This window comes from Anabrus simplex, chromosome 1 (genome assembly GCF_040414725.1).
Source record: "Anabrus simplex isolate iqAnaSimp1 chromosome 1, ASM4041472v1, whole genome shotgun sequence".
NCBI classification, from domain to species: Eukaryota; Metazoa; Arthropoda; class Insecta; order Orthoptera; family Tettigoniidae; genus Anabrus; species Anabrus simplex.
The window spans coordinates 586,772,085-586,789,575 of record NC_090265.1 but is presented as its reverse complement, the minus strand read 5'-3'; the positions used below and the strand labels follow the sequence as shown (position 1 = coordinate 586,789,575).

The window sequence follows — 17,491 nt, the reverse complement described above, 5'->3', positions numbered from 1 at the left end:
ATGAACCACTACAATCTAGGCTATAAATTATTTTATTCACGCTGAGGGAAATGGTAGTTTAGGGGAAGGCCTGACATTTAATTCTCAAATATTTATGTTATTAGTGGTCGTGTCTTAATGAAAATCGGTATGCAAAGTCGGGGTAATAAGTCGGTATAATCTCGGCCATAATTGTATTCACGCTGAGTAAAATGGCAGTTTAGGGGAATGCCTAAAATTTAATTTTCAAATATTTATATTATTAGTTGTCATATCTTAATGGACATCGGTAGGCAAAGTTGGGAAATAAGTTGCTACAATATAGGCTATACATAATTGTATTCACGCTGAGTAAAATGGTATTTTCGGGGAAGGCCTAAAATTTAATTCTCAAATATTTATTATATTAGTGGTCGTATCTTCACGAAAATCGGTATGCAAAGTCGGGGAATAAGTCGCTATAATCTAGGCATCGATAATTTTATTCACACTGAGTGAAATGGTAGTTTACGGGAAGACCTGAAAGGTAATCTATCTATATATTGTACCCTTGAAAATTGGTTATTGGTCTGTATGGAAAGAATATTTTATTACTGGGGTGGAACAATGCATAAAATTATCATTTAGGAAGGAGAGTTCAACTCTGCTCTGTCTCTGCTAGCCAGCAGCAGAACAGGTTTTCCCCCGCCGTGCAAGCAAGTCTGGGTTTTTTTGTGCCTTGTTGTAGACCTCAGCTGAGTAGCACATGGACAAGAATTTTACCAGACCAAAAGCGATCAATACTTTGAGATTTTGACGTCATGATATTTAACCAATTGGATCGCAAGGTTAGCCCGATCGCTAAATCTCAGCCAATAAAATTCAACTGACAATCACACCTATGTCTTGAAGAAATAAATAACCATGTATCTGGGGAAATTTCGCTCTTTTGTCTTTGGCTTTCTACGTGAATAATTGCTTCGTACAAGTACTCGTCGTCGTGTTGTAAGAGCACATGTATAATTGGAGACGGCATATACGATATTAAAAATTATAAGCATTCATTTGATAAAGGATGATATTATTTCTGCTTCTGAGGAAATTTTGAGATACGGAAAATATTGGAAACGCCGCAGTTCAGATTTCCTTAACTTTACAAATCTGAGGAACTTTTAAAGTACGTAAAAACTGTGCCAATTTGGAGAATCAAGTGTGTGTTGGGAACTATTACTAAAACAAACTTTTTAGTTTCAGCTTTCACCAGAAGACGGAAGATTACTAGCAGTCCTGAATTATTTCGGAAGAATGGAACTTCAACATTGCGACGGAGTCTTCGCCTGCTGCAGCCATGTGTAATTAAAATGTGAGGCATAATTCAGCCCAGGGGAGAATAATATCCGAGATGAAGTCCGGTTAAATATTCACTGATCATCAACCGAGTCCAGAAGCCAAGTCTACTACAGCTAAGATTTTAAATTATATTTTTCTCTATTTTCTGTTGTAATAATTATGTAGACGTAGTCCTTGCTTGAATATTTGAGATCATTTCTAATAGTCTTTGTAGTTTCACTCTTCTTTCACTGGTGTTGGTAGATTTGATGTGTGAGAGTGTATCTGGGACCTGTATTTCATTCTATTTGAGTGAGTGCTTCGTGACATGTTCTCACTGTCCCATAATAAGTCGAGGAAAGTGTTAAAAGTATTTGACCCACGCGATAACATTTATTAATTTATTAAATAATTTTGGAATAATTTTTGAATTATTTGGGACAGAATATCGACGTGTTCTGTGAATTTAGGATTTTTCCTTGATGTTTTTGTGGTTTATCATAGATTCGAGATAGGATAGAGTCATCTATGATTTCATTAAACCCTAGCCTAAGATGACGCGACCGCGCGCGTATAATAATAATAATAATAATAATAATAATAATAATAATAATAATAATAATAATAATAATAATAATAATAATAATAATAATAATAATAATAATAATTAACATTGTTACGGTCTAATAGAATGTTTAAAGGTCATGAGTGTAATTATTACTGTGCTTATAAGTGATTAATGTGTGCTATATTGAAGTAGATGTAGGCCTGGAATATTGGTCGTGACTTGAATGTTCACAAATTTTGCATTTACTGTTGTGTGGTATTTTTGAGACTTGTAAATGGATCTTAAGATAGGATTTTATTTGTGTGTCCATTACATGAGTCATTTAAGGAAGAGAGTATGTCTTTGAACATAACTTCTTCTTATGCAGCATATATTGATCGATAATTTGAGAAAATAGGAGATTAAAAATAACGAAGGCGTGACTCATAGACCGTATGCGCGAATGCTTATTTATCCATGACTGTAGGCAATTCTATGGAATTTTTAATGATGATTTCTACCGAAAAATTATCCTGGAACATCGTTGTGGAATCTATTTCGTTGAAAAAGTGATAATCCTGTTACAATCACACGCCAGACGATCGCAATGGTAGCCCTTATCTGATATCGTCATCGGGAAAACTCTCATATTTCAAATAATTTTTAAAAATAAAAATCAAGAGATAGGTTTTGATAAATCTATTTGATAATATTACCGGGAACCTAAGCTTGAATGTGAGATGGATGAATGATTGATATTTTGTAAATGTGATTTTTCATGGTGATATTTCGTCATGATATGTGTACGCAGTGCGCGTAATGTTTTTCGATTTCTTGTTGTTTTGTGGCGAGCATAATTGGCTCGATTATAAATCTTTAAGCGATTTCATGATAAAATAAGACAGATTAGGATCTTTGCTTCAAGAAAAAATACTTAAGCAAGGATCACGTCAATGAACTAAGCTCACGAAATGTAAAAATGTTTAACTTTACACAGTGAGAATTTCAGGTCTTTATTGTGAGTTGTGCACAACACTAGGTCAAATAACTCGAGATTGAAAATATAAGGAGTTGAATATAGGACTTCAAAGTAATTTAATTAAATAATTTGAAGCATAAATAATTCATCAGAATAATATTTAATTAATAGAAATGATTATTTGATTTTTCATGCGAGGTGAAAGTTTGATTCATTTAAGAGTAAATATCAGAATATTGTTAATTTAAATAATGATACGAAAAATCAGATTTTTGATATTTTGAGATAGGATTTTCTCAGATAATAAGTTAATTAATTTCTAATACGATTTAATAAAACCCAGTTTCGTATCTTTGCAGAATGCAATTTAATGAAGAATTGTGGGCGAATTCCAACAGGGAAGAATTAAATATTTTTATTCAAGATTTTGGAAATATTAATTGAATTTTGGAAAGTGCTAATTAATTTTAATAAATGTTAAAACCCATTTTTAGTGTTTTCATTTGTCGTCAGTCCTTAGGTTGTCCCTGTCCTCAATAATTTTTCCGTTGCCTGTAAGTGAACGTTCCGCCTCTGGGACTCTTGCTTACTGGCTGAGCTGCCCGGTAAAACGGGGGTAATATATATAAAATACACGAGTTTTGTCTGTACATTGCTCAAAATTTAAAAAGGTTGGTATTTCTGTATCAGTCATGTCCATAGTAACAAGGAAATGCACTTTTTAATTTTCCATAATTTCTGTCTGTCTGTATGTATGTATGTATGTATGTATGTATGTATGTATGTATGTATGTATGTATGTATGTATGTATGTATGTATGTACACGCATCACGAGAAAACGGCTGAAGAGAATTGAATGAAAATCGGTATGTATCGGTATGAACCACTACAATCTAGGCTATAAATTATTTTATTCACGCTGACAGAAATGGTAGTTTAGGGGAAGGCCTAAATTTTAATTCTCAAATATTTGTGTTATTAGTGGTCTTACTGACAAATACGATATAAATAAAGTTACATGGTATTAAATTTCCAATCATTTATGTCTTATGCATTTTGACCGTACAGGCTATGATAATGGAGATATTCATGAATATGGGTTTTTGTTGCTAAGATCATATCAGCGCCGTCACGAGAAAATGGGTGAACAGAATTTAATGAAAATCGGTACGGTATGTAAAGCCGGGGAATAAGTAACTACAGTCTACGCTATAATTAATTTTATAAAACGGCCTAATATTACAGAGTCGAAAGAAAACTGAATGTGAAGACCTACAATACAGAAAGCTCATAACATTGATCAACAATAACATTACATTGACCACTGTTTGTTGTGATTTGCTTTGTGTCTCTGTTGCCATTCATCTCCGATAGATGGGATTACTGCTGTATACAGATTTTTTTTTAATTTGCTCATCATCGCGCCGACACAGATAGGACTCATGGCGACGATGGGATACGATAGGGCTAGGAGTGGGAAGGAAGCAGCCCTGACGTTAATTACATTACAGTCCCAGTATTTTCCTGGTGTGAAAATGGGAGACCACGGAAAACCATCTTCAGGGCTGTCGACAGTGGAGTTCGAACCCACTACCTTCCGGATCCAAACTCACAGCTATGTGCCCCTAACAGCACAGCCAACTCACCCGGTCGTACCGAGTATAACAGCTTGCCTGAAAATTGGCGGGAAGTAGCTGGGGAGGTAGATAAATTTCTGATACTACTGATACGTAACAAACTGGTTCATCATAGCATTTGAGCTATTCAATTCCTACTCTGAGGCACTGATTGGAATGAGCAGTGTGCATATTTAACGGAATAATGGCAGAGAAGTGTTCACGGCTGTTTGCGGTCTGGTCATTGCAGCACTGGAACTTTGAACTGTTAGATCAGCACCGTAGTATTTTTCGTTAAAAGTGAGAAAATGTGCGGTTATTCATTTGATCAATTATTTTATATAACATTGCTTTTAATCACTACATTCCTTCTGGTGACTTCAGGTAGGAAATCCACAAAGACAGTCTGTCTGAGAATCCCGTAGCGAAGCACGGGTACATAAGCTAGTTTTTTACGTAGTAATCCCCGCCTGGCTACTCATCCCTGCCACCAGGCTGATGAAAATTTCTGGAGAGAACACTGTTTACCTACATGAATAACAGCAAGGGGAACAGTTTCAATGTCCATTTTAATAAAGGAATACATCAACATAAATGCGAACCGTATGAAGGAAGGGAATAAGAAAGAATGCAGTCCTTTTAAGATTCTTTGAATTCAAGAACTACATAGAATTAGCTGAGAAAGAACTCTGTAAGATGCTTCTTGTTAACACTTACAAGAAATATGATATATCTTACCTGAACAATACCATATGTTATCGACAGCAACTGAGCAGGTATATGTCCTTTCCAAAGAGCAGCGATACCTTCCTCGCGTATAATTCGCCTGTTAGCTTGAATAATACTCCGGTACTTAGAAATAGCAGATCTCCTTGAAAGAGGTTCTACCTGTAACTGTACAAAAATCACAGAATAAACACTAAATTCAAACTAGGAAAGCAACAGGCAGAAGTCAAGTGTGAAGAATTAGAGATTGGGGTCTTCAGTATCCAGGCCACACACATCTGACATAGGAAGTTCAATTCATCAGGGGTCTTCGAATGGAATTAACTGATTTGTACAATGTTCTTCACAATCAGGAATGTTGGCATCATTAATGTGAAAAAAAAACATTGAAAGACATAAGATATTTTCGAAAGTTTACAAGGTAGTCACATACATAAATACACTGTGACCAGCATTTTGTCACAACATGCATAATAATGAAATCCCAATGGTGTTCTTTTACATACCAGTAAAGCTATCAATACAAGGCTATTGTACTTGAGCACCTTCAGATACCACCAGACTGAGTCAGGATCGAACCTGCCAAGCTGGGCTCAGAAGGCCAGTGCTCTACTGCCTGAGTTACTGGCTTTCTCGACATATACTTGAAGTTTCTTGCTCATCAGATAATTCAAGGTTCATGTAAAAGATACAATCAATATACAAGGTCAAAGTTTAGAGTTTGTTCTTTGTTGGGTGATGAGGAACAGAGTTACACGTGAACCTCAATTTCATAATGTTGAGCTTAGCTTTGTTAGCTTCTTGGTTATTTCTGTTATTTATTTATGTCTTGCCTTTATTTTAATTTTGACTGCTGATGGTCTCTGGTAAGACCGAAACTAGTTTCAATAAATATATGTAAATTTTTAAGGTTACAACAAACAGTATTGAATAGGTGGAGAACTTTAGATTTTGTTGCATACCAATAGCAGAATATTTGATTATTAACAATAATAATGTTATTTGTTTTATGTTCCACCAACTACTACAGTTTTCTGAGACACTGAGGTGCCAGAATTTTGTCCCGCAAAAGTTCTTTTACATGTCATTAAACCTACTGACACAAGGCTGATGTATTTGAGCACCTTCAAATACCACCGCACTGAGCCAGGATCAAACCTGCCAAGTTAGGGTCAGAAGGCCAGCGTCTCAACCATCTGAGCCACTCAGCCCAGCATGGAATATATTTGAATTAGAAGAATAGCAATAATCATCAACAATACAAACACTATTAATTATCTTGTCAGCAAAATACCTTATATTCTCTTATAGTATATATTTTTTTAACTTTCTTTAATTAAATGTACAATACTACCGGTATTGTATTGATTTTAGGAAATTGTTTCCACTGTGATAGGTGCAACGGACCTTAAACTGCTATACAAAATATCGTGTCTAATACGTATACGTATGTAAATGCAGAAAGTGCGGAAGGTACAACTCCTTATAATAAATTATCTTTATAAGTATCCTACCTATAAAACTATACGTTTTTAAAAATTATTATTATTTGTTTTACGTCACACCGACACAGACAGGTCTTATGGCGATGATGAGATAAGAAAGGCCATGGCCTTAACTAAGGTACATCCCAAGCATTTACTTTGTGTGTAAATGGGAAACCACAGAAAACCACCTTCAGGGCTGCAAACTGTGGAGTTCAAACCCACTATCTCCTGAATGCAAGCTCACAGCTGCATGACCCTAACCACAGGACTACTTGCTCGGTCTATAGATATTTAAACTGAAAAATAATTAAATATTCCCTATCCCCCATCCCAGATATGAAACAAAGTAAACGTAACCTATAGCACATAATCTACTGAACACTAACAGAACTACTCAATGTAAAATTTATAAATTTATAACTTGATTTCTACCACAAACAATAACATAAATTGTTCATTCTACTAATGGATCCCTTGCACACCTAATTTTATTTTTTATGCTAAGTAATAACTACTTTATCACTACTAAAAGACAAAATACCATCAAAAGGTGACTGTTTACCAGTGTGTTCAAGTCCAAAAATGGACCTTTATTTAAAACATTTGATACTGCATAAAAACTATATGTGTGCGTGCATATGAAACGGGACCACATGTCGGGTATTGAGATAAAAGTAATGTCATGTTCCATAATATGTAACTAATATCGTGCACCTGGATGGAATGAAGAAAGTTAAGCACTATATCAAGACTTTCAACGATGTGGAGATCCTAACACAGCAACCGAGCTTCTGTCCAGTCTGGACTCATCTCGAAAGCATAAGTGGATAGAAACAAGTTAAGAGGATAGATTTTACTCACTCTAGTAGAGAAGCTTGGAGTCTTCTCAGAAAATTAGGAGGAAGCCCACCAGCATGCAGAGAACAGGCTGAAGTAACATCAGATCAAATTGCCTCTCACATAATTGCAATGTCACGAGTTCAAGGTGACAAAAAACACACCAAATATATTAGACGACAACTTCAAGTCTTGAAGTCAACAGCATCTCAGTCTTCAGAATATGCAAATCCCTTCACAGTATTTGAGATTGATACAGCAATGAAAGATCTAAAACCATTTAAAGCTCCTGGCTTTGATGGAATTCATCCCGAGTTCTTGATCAATCTGGGACAAAATGTGAAGAAATGGCTGGCAACAATTTTTACAGACATTTTACTAACCGGACACTTGCCACTGGAGTTCAAAAAGGCTAAGATAATTGCAATATTAAAACCTGTCAAACACAACAACAAGCCAGAAAATTATTGCCCCATAGCTCCCCTTAGCTGTTGCTACAAACTTTTTGAAAGACTCATATTTAACAGACTAAGCAGTGCCATTTTACAGCACATCCCCATGGATCAGGCAGGCTTCAGACCAGATCGCAGCTGTTGTGATCAAATTTTGGCACTTACAACATTCATAGAAATGGGGTTCCAAAGAAAATTGAAAACATCTCTTGCTTTTGTCGATCTCACTGCTGCATTTGATACCGTGTGGAGGGAAGGTATGGTCTATAAACTTCTCTGGGTCATACCATGCAGAAAGATAGCAAGACTTCTTAACAATATGCTGAGTGATAGGAGGCTTCAGGTTATCGTCGGGAACAATGTGAGCAAGGATAGGAAGATTAAAAATGGTTTGCCTCAAGGTTCAGTCCTATCGCCACTCTTGTTCAGCTTATATATATCTGATCTTCCTAAAGTTACATCACGGAAATTCTGCTACGCTGATGATATAGCATTAGCTGTGCAACACAAAGAACTGGAGAATACTGAGGAGATGTTAACAAGGGATTTGTCCATTTTGGAAACTTACTTCAGGGACTGGAGACTCAAGCCCAGCACCAATAAAACAGAGGTGTCTTGTTTCCATGTAAACAATCACTTAGCAAATACTAAGATGAACGTGAGTTTCTGTGGCAAGATACTTCACCACAACTGGAACCCAAAATATCTTGGAGTAACCTTGGACCGAACACTAACCTACAAGCAACATCTGCTGAACACCGCACAAAAACTGAAAACACGTAACAACATCATTCATAAACATTGTGGAACTACCTGGGGTTCTTCGGCAAGCGTTTTACAGTCTTCAGCTTTAGGCTTGGTGTATTCAAGTGCTGAGTACCGTGCTCCAGTAAGGATGAACAGTCATCACACAAGACTTATTGATACTGAATTGAATTCCACCATGCGCATAATAACTGACACAATTCTAGCTACGCCAACTCATTGGCTCCCGCTTTTATCTGGAATAATGCCATCTGATTTACACAGATCCACCGCTCTCATCAAGGAATTTAATAAAATCTTAAGGAACCCTACTCTACCTGTACATGAAGATCTACACACTATTAACTAAAACAGATTACGTTTACGCCATCCAACTTTACGTAACGCCTTAGATATGGTTGCTACAAGCTACAACCCAACTACAGAGGGAAAAAGACGGTGGGAAGCAGCAACGGAGATCCACCTGCACAGTATGTTCTCAAATGCCAAACTTCCAAATGGATTCCAGCTACCACGTGAAACAGGGTCTGCTCTGAACAGAAAAAGAACAGGTCATGGCAGTTGCAAAGACATGTTGTTTAAATGGAACAAGTTGCCGACACCCGCGTGCGACTGCGGGGCTGCACTACAAACCATACACCATATTGTCAGAGTGTGAAACGCGGGCATACACAGGCAGCAAAGTGGATTTTCTGATGGCAACTCCAGAAGCAATACAGTGGATCAATGATCTTGACATTCAGTTGTAAGGAGTCTTTTCTTGTTCATTGTTCATGGTGTGGGTTCCTGTAGTCACGTCCTAGTTCGTGAACCATGGGCAACGGCTGAGTGGCCTACTAAGTGGTCCTGAGAGTCAGGATACCAGTTGCTATGGAATGGGAGTGGACATCTCGGACATATTCTGAGTCATGGTCCTCCTTGTGCTCAGGCGGCTAGGACTATACAATTCATCGGTGGCCCATAACTCGTTAGAGGAGAGATCCTCACTTGGACTATGTGCAAGTAGGGTAGCAACCTGCGTCATAAATTTACCGAGCTCAGAACATTTTTAAGCAAGCCTCGGACCTATGGGAGTAACGGAGTCCCACTCCCATTTGACAGGCAAGGGACTCCTTGGAAACAACTTGGCGAACGAAATGGAATTTGATGGGGAGCTATCAAGATTAATGGAGCTTATGGAAGAAAGAAAGTAGAACTGACTGAGTCAGCAAAGAGGATGCATCTGGATCTGCTAGGAGTAAGTGATATTCGGGTAAGGGGAGATAACGAGGAAGGAGATAGGAGATTATAAAGTGTACTTGACGGGTGTTAGAAAGGGAAGGGCAGAGTTTGGGGTAGGGTTCTTTATCAGGAATACCATTGCACGCAACATAGTTTCTATTAGGCACGTAAATGAGTGAATGATGTGGGTAGATTTGTCAGTTGAAGGAATAAGGACTAGAACTGTCTCCGTGTATTCACTATGTGAGGGTGCAGATGAGGATGAAGTTGACAAGTTTTATGAAGCATTGAGTGACATCGTGGTCAGGGTCAACAGCAAGGATAGAATAGTGCTAATGGGCGATTTCAATGCGAGAGTTGGGAATAGAACTGAAGGATATGAAAGGGTGATTGGTAAATGTGGGGAAGATATGGAAGCTAATGGGAATGGGAGGCGTTTGCTGGACTTCTGTGTTAGTATGGGTTTAGCTGTTACGAATACATTCTTCAAGCATAAGGCTATTCACCGCTACACATGGGAGGCTAGGGGTACCAGATCCATAATAGACTATATCTTAACCAAGTTCAAATTCAGGAAATCTGTTAGGAATGTACGAGTTTTCTGGGGATTTGTCGATGATACAGACCACTATCTGATCTGTAGTGAACTAAATATCTCTAGCATCAAAAGGAATATATTTTATCTGTCTGCAAATGAATAAGGGTAGAATATCTCCAGGACGAGGAAATTAGACAGAAGTACATGGATATGATCAGTGAGAAGTTTCAAACAGCAGACAGTAAGCAGGTTCAGGATACAGAAAGTGAATAGGTGGCATACAGGGATGCTGTAGTAGAAACAGCAAGGGAATGCCTAGGAACAACTGTGTCTAAAGATGGGAAAAGGCGAACATCTTCGTGGAATGATGAAGTGAGAGCAGCTTGTAAACATAAAAAGAAGGCTTATCAGAAATAGCTCCAAACAAGGGCCAAGGCAGACAGGGATTTGTACGCGGATGAAAGAAACACAGCGAAACAAATAGTTGTTGAATCCAAAAAGAAGTTGTGGAAAGATTTTGAATAACCTGGAAAGACTAGGTCAAGCAGGAGGGAAACCTTTCTGGACTGTAATAAAGAATGGAAGGGTGGGAGGGAAATTTTTTTTTTTTGCTAGGGGCTTTACGTCGCACCGACACAGATAGGTCTTATGGCGACGATGGGATAGGAAAGGCCTAGGAGTTGGAAGGAAGCGGCCGTGGCCTTAATTAAGGTACAGCCCCAGCATTTGCCTGGTGTGAAAATGGGAAACCACGTTAAACCATTTTCAGGGCTGCCGATAGTGGGATTCGAACCTACTATCTCCCGGATGCAAGCTCACAGCCGCGCGCCTCTACGCGCACGGCCAACTCGCCCGGTGAGGGAGGGAAAAAGGAAATGTTTTGGGTAATTCAGGTGAACTCATATATATATTCCAGGGGATCACTGGACAAGTGGAGGATATATTTAAACAATCTTTTCAACGTAAAAAAAAAATCTTTCTGGTGGTGTCGTAAACAACCAAGCTCGTGGGGAGGAAGAAAAATATGTTGGTGAAACCACGCTTGAGGAAGTGGAAAAGATTTTAAATAAACTCCATTGTCATAAAGCAGCAGGAATAGATGAAATCAGACCTGAGATGGTGAAGTATAGTGGGAAGGCAGGGATGAAATAGCTTCATAGAGTAGTAAGATTAGCATGGAGTGTTGGTAAATACCTTTAGATTGGACAAAAGCAGTAATTGCACCTATCTATAAGCAAGGGAACAGGAAGGATTGCAACAACTACCGAGGTATCTCATTGATTAGTATACCAGGCAAACTATTCACTGGCATCTTGGAAGGGAGGGTGCGATCAGACGTTGAGAGGAAGTTGGATGAAAACCAATGAAAGTAGCAAGAATGATTGCTGATACAAACAGGTGGGAACAATGGCAGGAGGGTACTTGGAATGAGGAGATAAAGGCTAATTTAGGAATGAACTAGATGGATGAAGCTGTACGCATAAACCGGCTTCGGTGGTGGGGTCATGTGAGGCGAATGGAGGAGGATAGGTTACCTAGGAGAATAATGGACTCTGCTATGGAGGGTAAGAGAAGTAGAAGTAGACCAAGACGACGATGGTTAGACTCAGTTTCTAACGATTTAAAGATAAGAGGTATAGAACTAAATGAGGCCACAACACTAGTTGCAAATCGAGGATTGTGGTGATGGTTAGTAAATTCACAGAGGCTTGCAGACTGAACACTGAAAGGCATAACAGTCTATAATGATAATGTATGTATGTATTTATGTATGTTTTCTTGTATGTAAATATGTATATAATTTATTTCTGTACTCAACTTGATTGTATGGGCCATACGCTAGTAGAGCTGTTTAAAAATTTGGTTACTTTGTGACACAAATAACTTCTAAACTATTTGGAAGTTACGCTGGCGTTTACATTTTCAAGTTCACCGATATTCTGACATGGAATATTTTTAATGAAAATTACCAACAGGTATTATTTACAGTCTACTTTTTTCATGGAGATCTATCTGTCGATGCTAAGTTTCTGAGGTTTTATGACTTGCAGAAGGTCACTGAAGACAACTAATTGTAACACTACTGCACTTTACCAAAATTATCACATACCTGCATAAGACAGGAATATCAGTTATTCATGCTGAAGCCTGCGTTTTGGGCATATTATATGCCCTTTCACCATCTGGTCCTGATGTCCTGCATCTCCACAGTAGCTGCAGGTGGGTCGTGACCTCTTCTTTGGGGAGAATTTTCTCGGAGTTGGCAGTTTTCTCTTCTGACCCTTACTTGTAATGTTAGGCGTTATATTTTGAAGATGATGATGGTGTAATTATTGGCAGAGGAGGAGAAACAAAAGCTGGCTCCGTAAGATTTTTCACTTGAGGTGGTTGGTGGCAGCGTTGTTGGAGAAGGGAAAGATGTTACAGCAGGACAAAGTATATCTTTCTTATCTTCTGATACGAAGGGACTATTTTTTTCATGGAGATACATCTGTCTATCGATGCTAATTCCTTGAGGTTTGATGAATCACTGAAGGTCACTGAAGCCAGGCGGTGGATCTTCTTGAAGGATGGTGTAGGGTACTTCGTCATAAACTATGGATTTTTTTGTCAAGACTACACCAGGGTGCTCTTTCATATACACAAAGTGATGTATCTGGGTTATTTGTGGAATGTTTTTCATTCCAGCACGGAACTTGTTTTGCCAGTCATAAGTGGGAATTGTTACATTTCTGGATTCTGTGCCAACAGCGACAGGAATAATAGAGCTAGAAACCTAATAACTTTTACAGGCGACATTAATTACATCTTCAATAACTTCACTTTTATTTTTCTGGAATGCTCTCTTGACACAATCAAAATACAAATCAGGTTGAAATTTTGTGTGTCCTACTGGCAAAAATGAAATTTTCCAACTGCTGTTCTTTCCTGTCATAACTCTCCACATGAGGTATCTCACTAAGATGTTTTAATTTTGCCCAACACAGTTATCAGCATGGAATTCTAAATGCTCCTCACCTACTGAAAATTTTTCCAAGAAGTGATGTACAAGAGATAAGACAGTATTCACTCCTTTACCTACAATACAAACTTCTGGAATAATGTATAGAAGAAATTTGTTAAATGGTTCACACGCTACACCAACGAGACCCACTTTGTAGCCTGTAAGAAAGAAATAGGGTCCAACTTGTTGCGGATCGTGTGGTAAGTGTCCCTGTTGGCAAAATCAAAGCTATAATGCATTGTGCCATTGTATGTGTTACAGCTATGTGACCCAAGAGACAATGGAGTTTCCAGTTGTCTCATCCCTTATCTACAATTGTCTATGGTGTTTTTATAAGGAATCCACTCTGCATGGACGTGATTAAGATGTTGTATAACCTTCTCAATCAGATTTCTTTTTTCCTCCTCATCCATAATTGATAGTTTCCCAATCACAGTTTAATTGCTTCTACAAGTCTTGGGTTTCTGAACTACTATGTTACTGCAAAATGTACGCCAGATGGGATACCAGGACAAAAGTGATACAAGAATTCTCCCCAATGATTTACAACTGTCAGAGTATAATGTGTGGACATACTTCTTAGACATGCTGGTTGAGAGAAGCATGAGTTCACTTCTTCGTTTTGTAGGGATCCGGCCTGGCATGACAAGTGCATTTTGTACGATGAAATTATTTATAAAGTCGACTGCATGTTTACGAGCATCAAAAGGAATATATTTTATCTGAGAAGTCTTTAATGAATTTTTAGGCTGCACCCCTTCTTTCTTGAATTGTTCCTTTGATTTTTTTAGCCTCTTAGAGCCACAAGCAAATACAAATTGAAAGAATGACTGACACACCTCCTGCCCTCTGAAGTGATAAATTGTGTAAGTTTCTTTCCTGTCATAATTTTTTCTCTTAGTAGCTGTCGTCATTGGCTGGTTTCATACTAATGCATTCCTCGCACACTTCTCCACAGTGTGAAATACACTGACAGACTGCATCGGTATCAGAAATTTTTGGAGCAGACAGGATGTTTATGAAACCTATTACCTTTATTAAAAGTGCCCAGCTAGAGATTATTTATCATAAGATAAGATATCCGAGTCATTTTGTCTATGCTCGTGGAGCTATGAGCGCGAGCAAGTAAGTGTGTAGAGCCTTGCTTACAATGCGAAAAGTGGTCCCTTTTCTTAGTATTAAATAAACCTCATGTTTTAGCAGTGATTATTGTCAGAGGGCCTTTAAATTCATGCAGTAAGTAGATGATGGTATAAGCAATACATAAGCATCGAAAAAGAAAATTCGACATTTTACTCCCTTCAGTGGTTATTTACAATTATTTCGTGAACTGCTGACCAAGAAGTGGTCCCTTTTCTTATGCATGCACACATATTAAGATGAAGTGCTGTATCTCGTCTGATGATAAATGACACTGCAGGAGTAAGAAGCCACTAAGTAATGACTATAGGTGATTCAGTTTAATGTGCAGCAATTTCTTTGCCACTTTCCTCCTTAATTGACATGCCTAGTTCTCCATCAGCAGAAAATGAATCTCTTTTAATTTGTTTCTGAAAGTATCATACCTCTTTAAGCATGTGAAGCATTCACTATACAAGTCTCCTTCATGTCTATTATGCCATAAATATGACAATATTGCTCTGCAAAATATGGCTTGACAGCCCTCAAGGTGCAGGATTCCTCAAAAGTGAATATGTGCAATCAAAATCAGGCACTGGTCACTACATTGTACATCCACAAATAATATATTGATGAAAGTATGGATTATTACAATGTCATTGAAAGGAAGTATTTTAAATGTTCTAGATAAGTATGACTCTCCACTGCTGCACAGAAATGACTGTTTTAATGGTAATGAGACCGGCTGATATGCTTTATAATATAGATAATGCCAAAGAGTAACAAGTCTTTAGGTTATTCCTTCTGGTGATAAAAAAGGCCACAAACTTGAACAATTAGGTCCCTCACCATTTCTTGCTTGTTAATCAAATTGGATTTCTTGTGTGTGCATTACTTTTCTTTTCCTGTCTTCATGAAAGTGAGTAGTGCCTTTCTAAAACTATTAATTCTTATGGATTTGAATTACTGGTATATGTTTATTCATTTATCAAATACCATGTAGTAGGTACAAATAAGAAGTTTAAACCCTTAATTAAGATTTTTTTTAAAATGTAAAGCATTGTTTCTTTCGTCATGTGCTGAAAATTATATGTTTAAGAAAAAGTAAGATCTTATTGGAAGTTTTTGGTCAGTATCTGGACCCCTGCAACCACAGACAAGAGAGCTAAGAGACAGTTTATAAAAGGTATAAATTATGTAGGCAAGTCAATAAGCATCTGCAATTTTGCTCTAATTGTCCTTAGGTTGGCTCTACGGCATTGTGTGCTTATATGAACTTCAAAGTGTACCTCAAGAATGCCACAAACATTTTACGTGTTGAAATTGTATTTCACCAAATTATCTACTACTCACGAATAGTACACTAGCTGCTAGATGGCACCATGGTATACATTCATTGGTACATGTCATAAAACATTGACGCTTGTTTTAAACCAGAAGAGACATCATATCTTTGTATATTTTATATATTGTATATTTTAATATTATCACTCACATCATGTGACATTCTTCATTAGATTTAGTAATGTTTTAAAATTATATGTTAAGTTAACTTTAGATCTTATGACCAGCTGAGGATGACCTCTGTGAAGGTCGAAACCGGTACTGCTTAGTAACAAGATACAATAAAGTATTGATTAGGTGGACGGTACCCATTCTTTGTGATTGTAAATTTTCAAAGCATGGCGTTCTCCTGGCTCAACTCGTGCCTCTTCATCAGGACTTGTAGACATTCTTGCATTAATACTTCCAATTTTTCCGCACATTCTTTACACTCATCCTCATCTATTGTTTGATATCATTGGCCTCTTCTTCCAATTTCGGATTCTCCGCGATGTCGACATCTTCTCGTGGTTCTTCATTGGCAGGATATTCAGCAGGGAGTTGTCCTGGTAAATGATACAGTTTGAGGTTCGATGCATTGTATATTGCCTCTGTCATTCCATCCATGGACTGGACCTTGTATGCGTTGTTATCTAAATTTTGGATGATCCTATCACATTCGGTTCTTAGTCGTCTAGATACTCAACAAGGTTCTCTTCCATTTCATCTTCAATATTCTAATGACATGTACTTAATTCTATATCTCATCTGGCTTATTATACTGTACTATCAAACTTAAGTAGACTATCTTAATCTTATATATACACAATATACATTCCAACTCAGTTTGTAGTTCACCGCTGAGTCTACTAATCTTCCAATGGTTTTAAGGGACCATGAACTAGAACATAAGGTCTCAAGCTAGAACTCCTATATCTCCTTTCTGGCAATAAAGCACAACACTTTTCCCTTTCTCTGGCCGCTTTCTAGTTCCTGTTACGGTACTGGTCTTCCTGAGTCCATGTATTGTCTGGAATGCTGGATCTTGAAGAAACTTTCCCTTACTTCCACGTTATCCCGGTACAGTCTGATGTGTCATTTCACTGTCACCTATTCTCTCCACTCTGCACCTGACGAACTGGATCTCGTTCTGCAATTGACCTGACTTCGTAAAGCATCTCTTCAGTATCCTGAATAACCCCCTGGTAACTTGTAAGAATGACCAACTCGTTGGCTGAATGGTCCGCGTACTGGTCTTCAGTTCAGAGGGTCCCGGGTTCAATTCTCAGCCGAGACGGAGACTTTAACCTTCATTGGTTAATTCCAATGGCTCAGAGGATAGGTGTTTGTGCTGTCCCCAACATCCCTGCAACTCAAACACCATACACGACATTATCCTCCACCACAATAACATGCAGTTACCTACAAATGGCAAATGCCGCCCACCCTCATCGGAGGGTCTGCCTTACAAGGGCTGCACTCGGCTAGAAATAGCCACACGAAATTATTATTACTTGTAAGAATATTCATTAAAGTGGTCCATGTAAGAAATTTCTGGAGCTCTTTAACTAGGCCCACGTGAAGACTAA

General features: G+C 37.9%; 1 protein-coding gene across 1 annotated transcript in view; it reads right to left on the bottom strand.

Annotated features, from left to right (window-relative positions):
• LOC136857161 (mitochondrial thiamine pyrophosphate carrier) overlaps positions 1–17,491 on the bottom strand; it is a 132,021-nt gene that overhangs the window by 105,084 nt on the left and 9,446 nt on the right. The window contains exon 3 of the mRNA XM_067135592.2: positions 5,169–5,324. Coding sequence (XP_066991693.2) covers positions 5,169–5,324 — 156 coding nt within the window. The remainder of the gene's footprint in view (positions 1–5,168; positions 5,325–17,491) is intronic.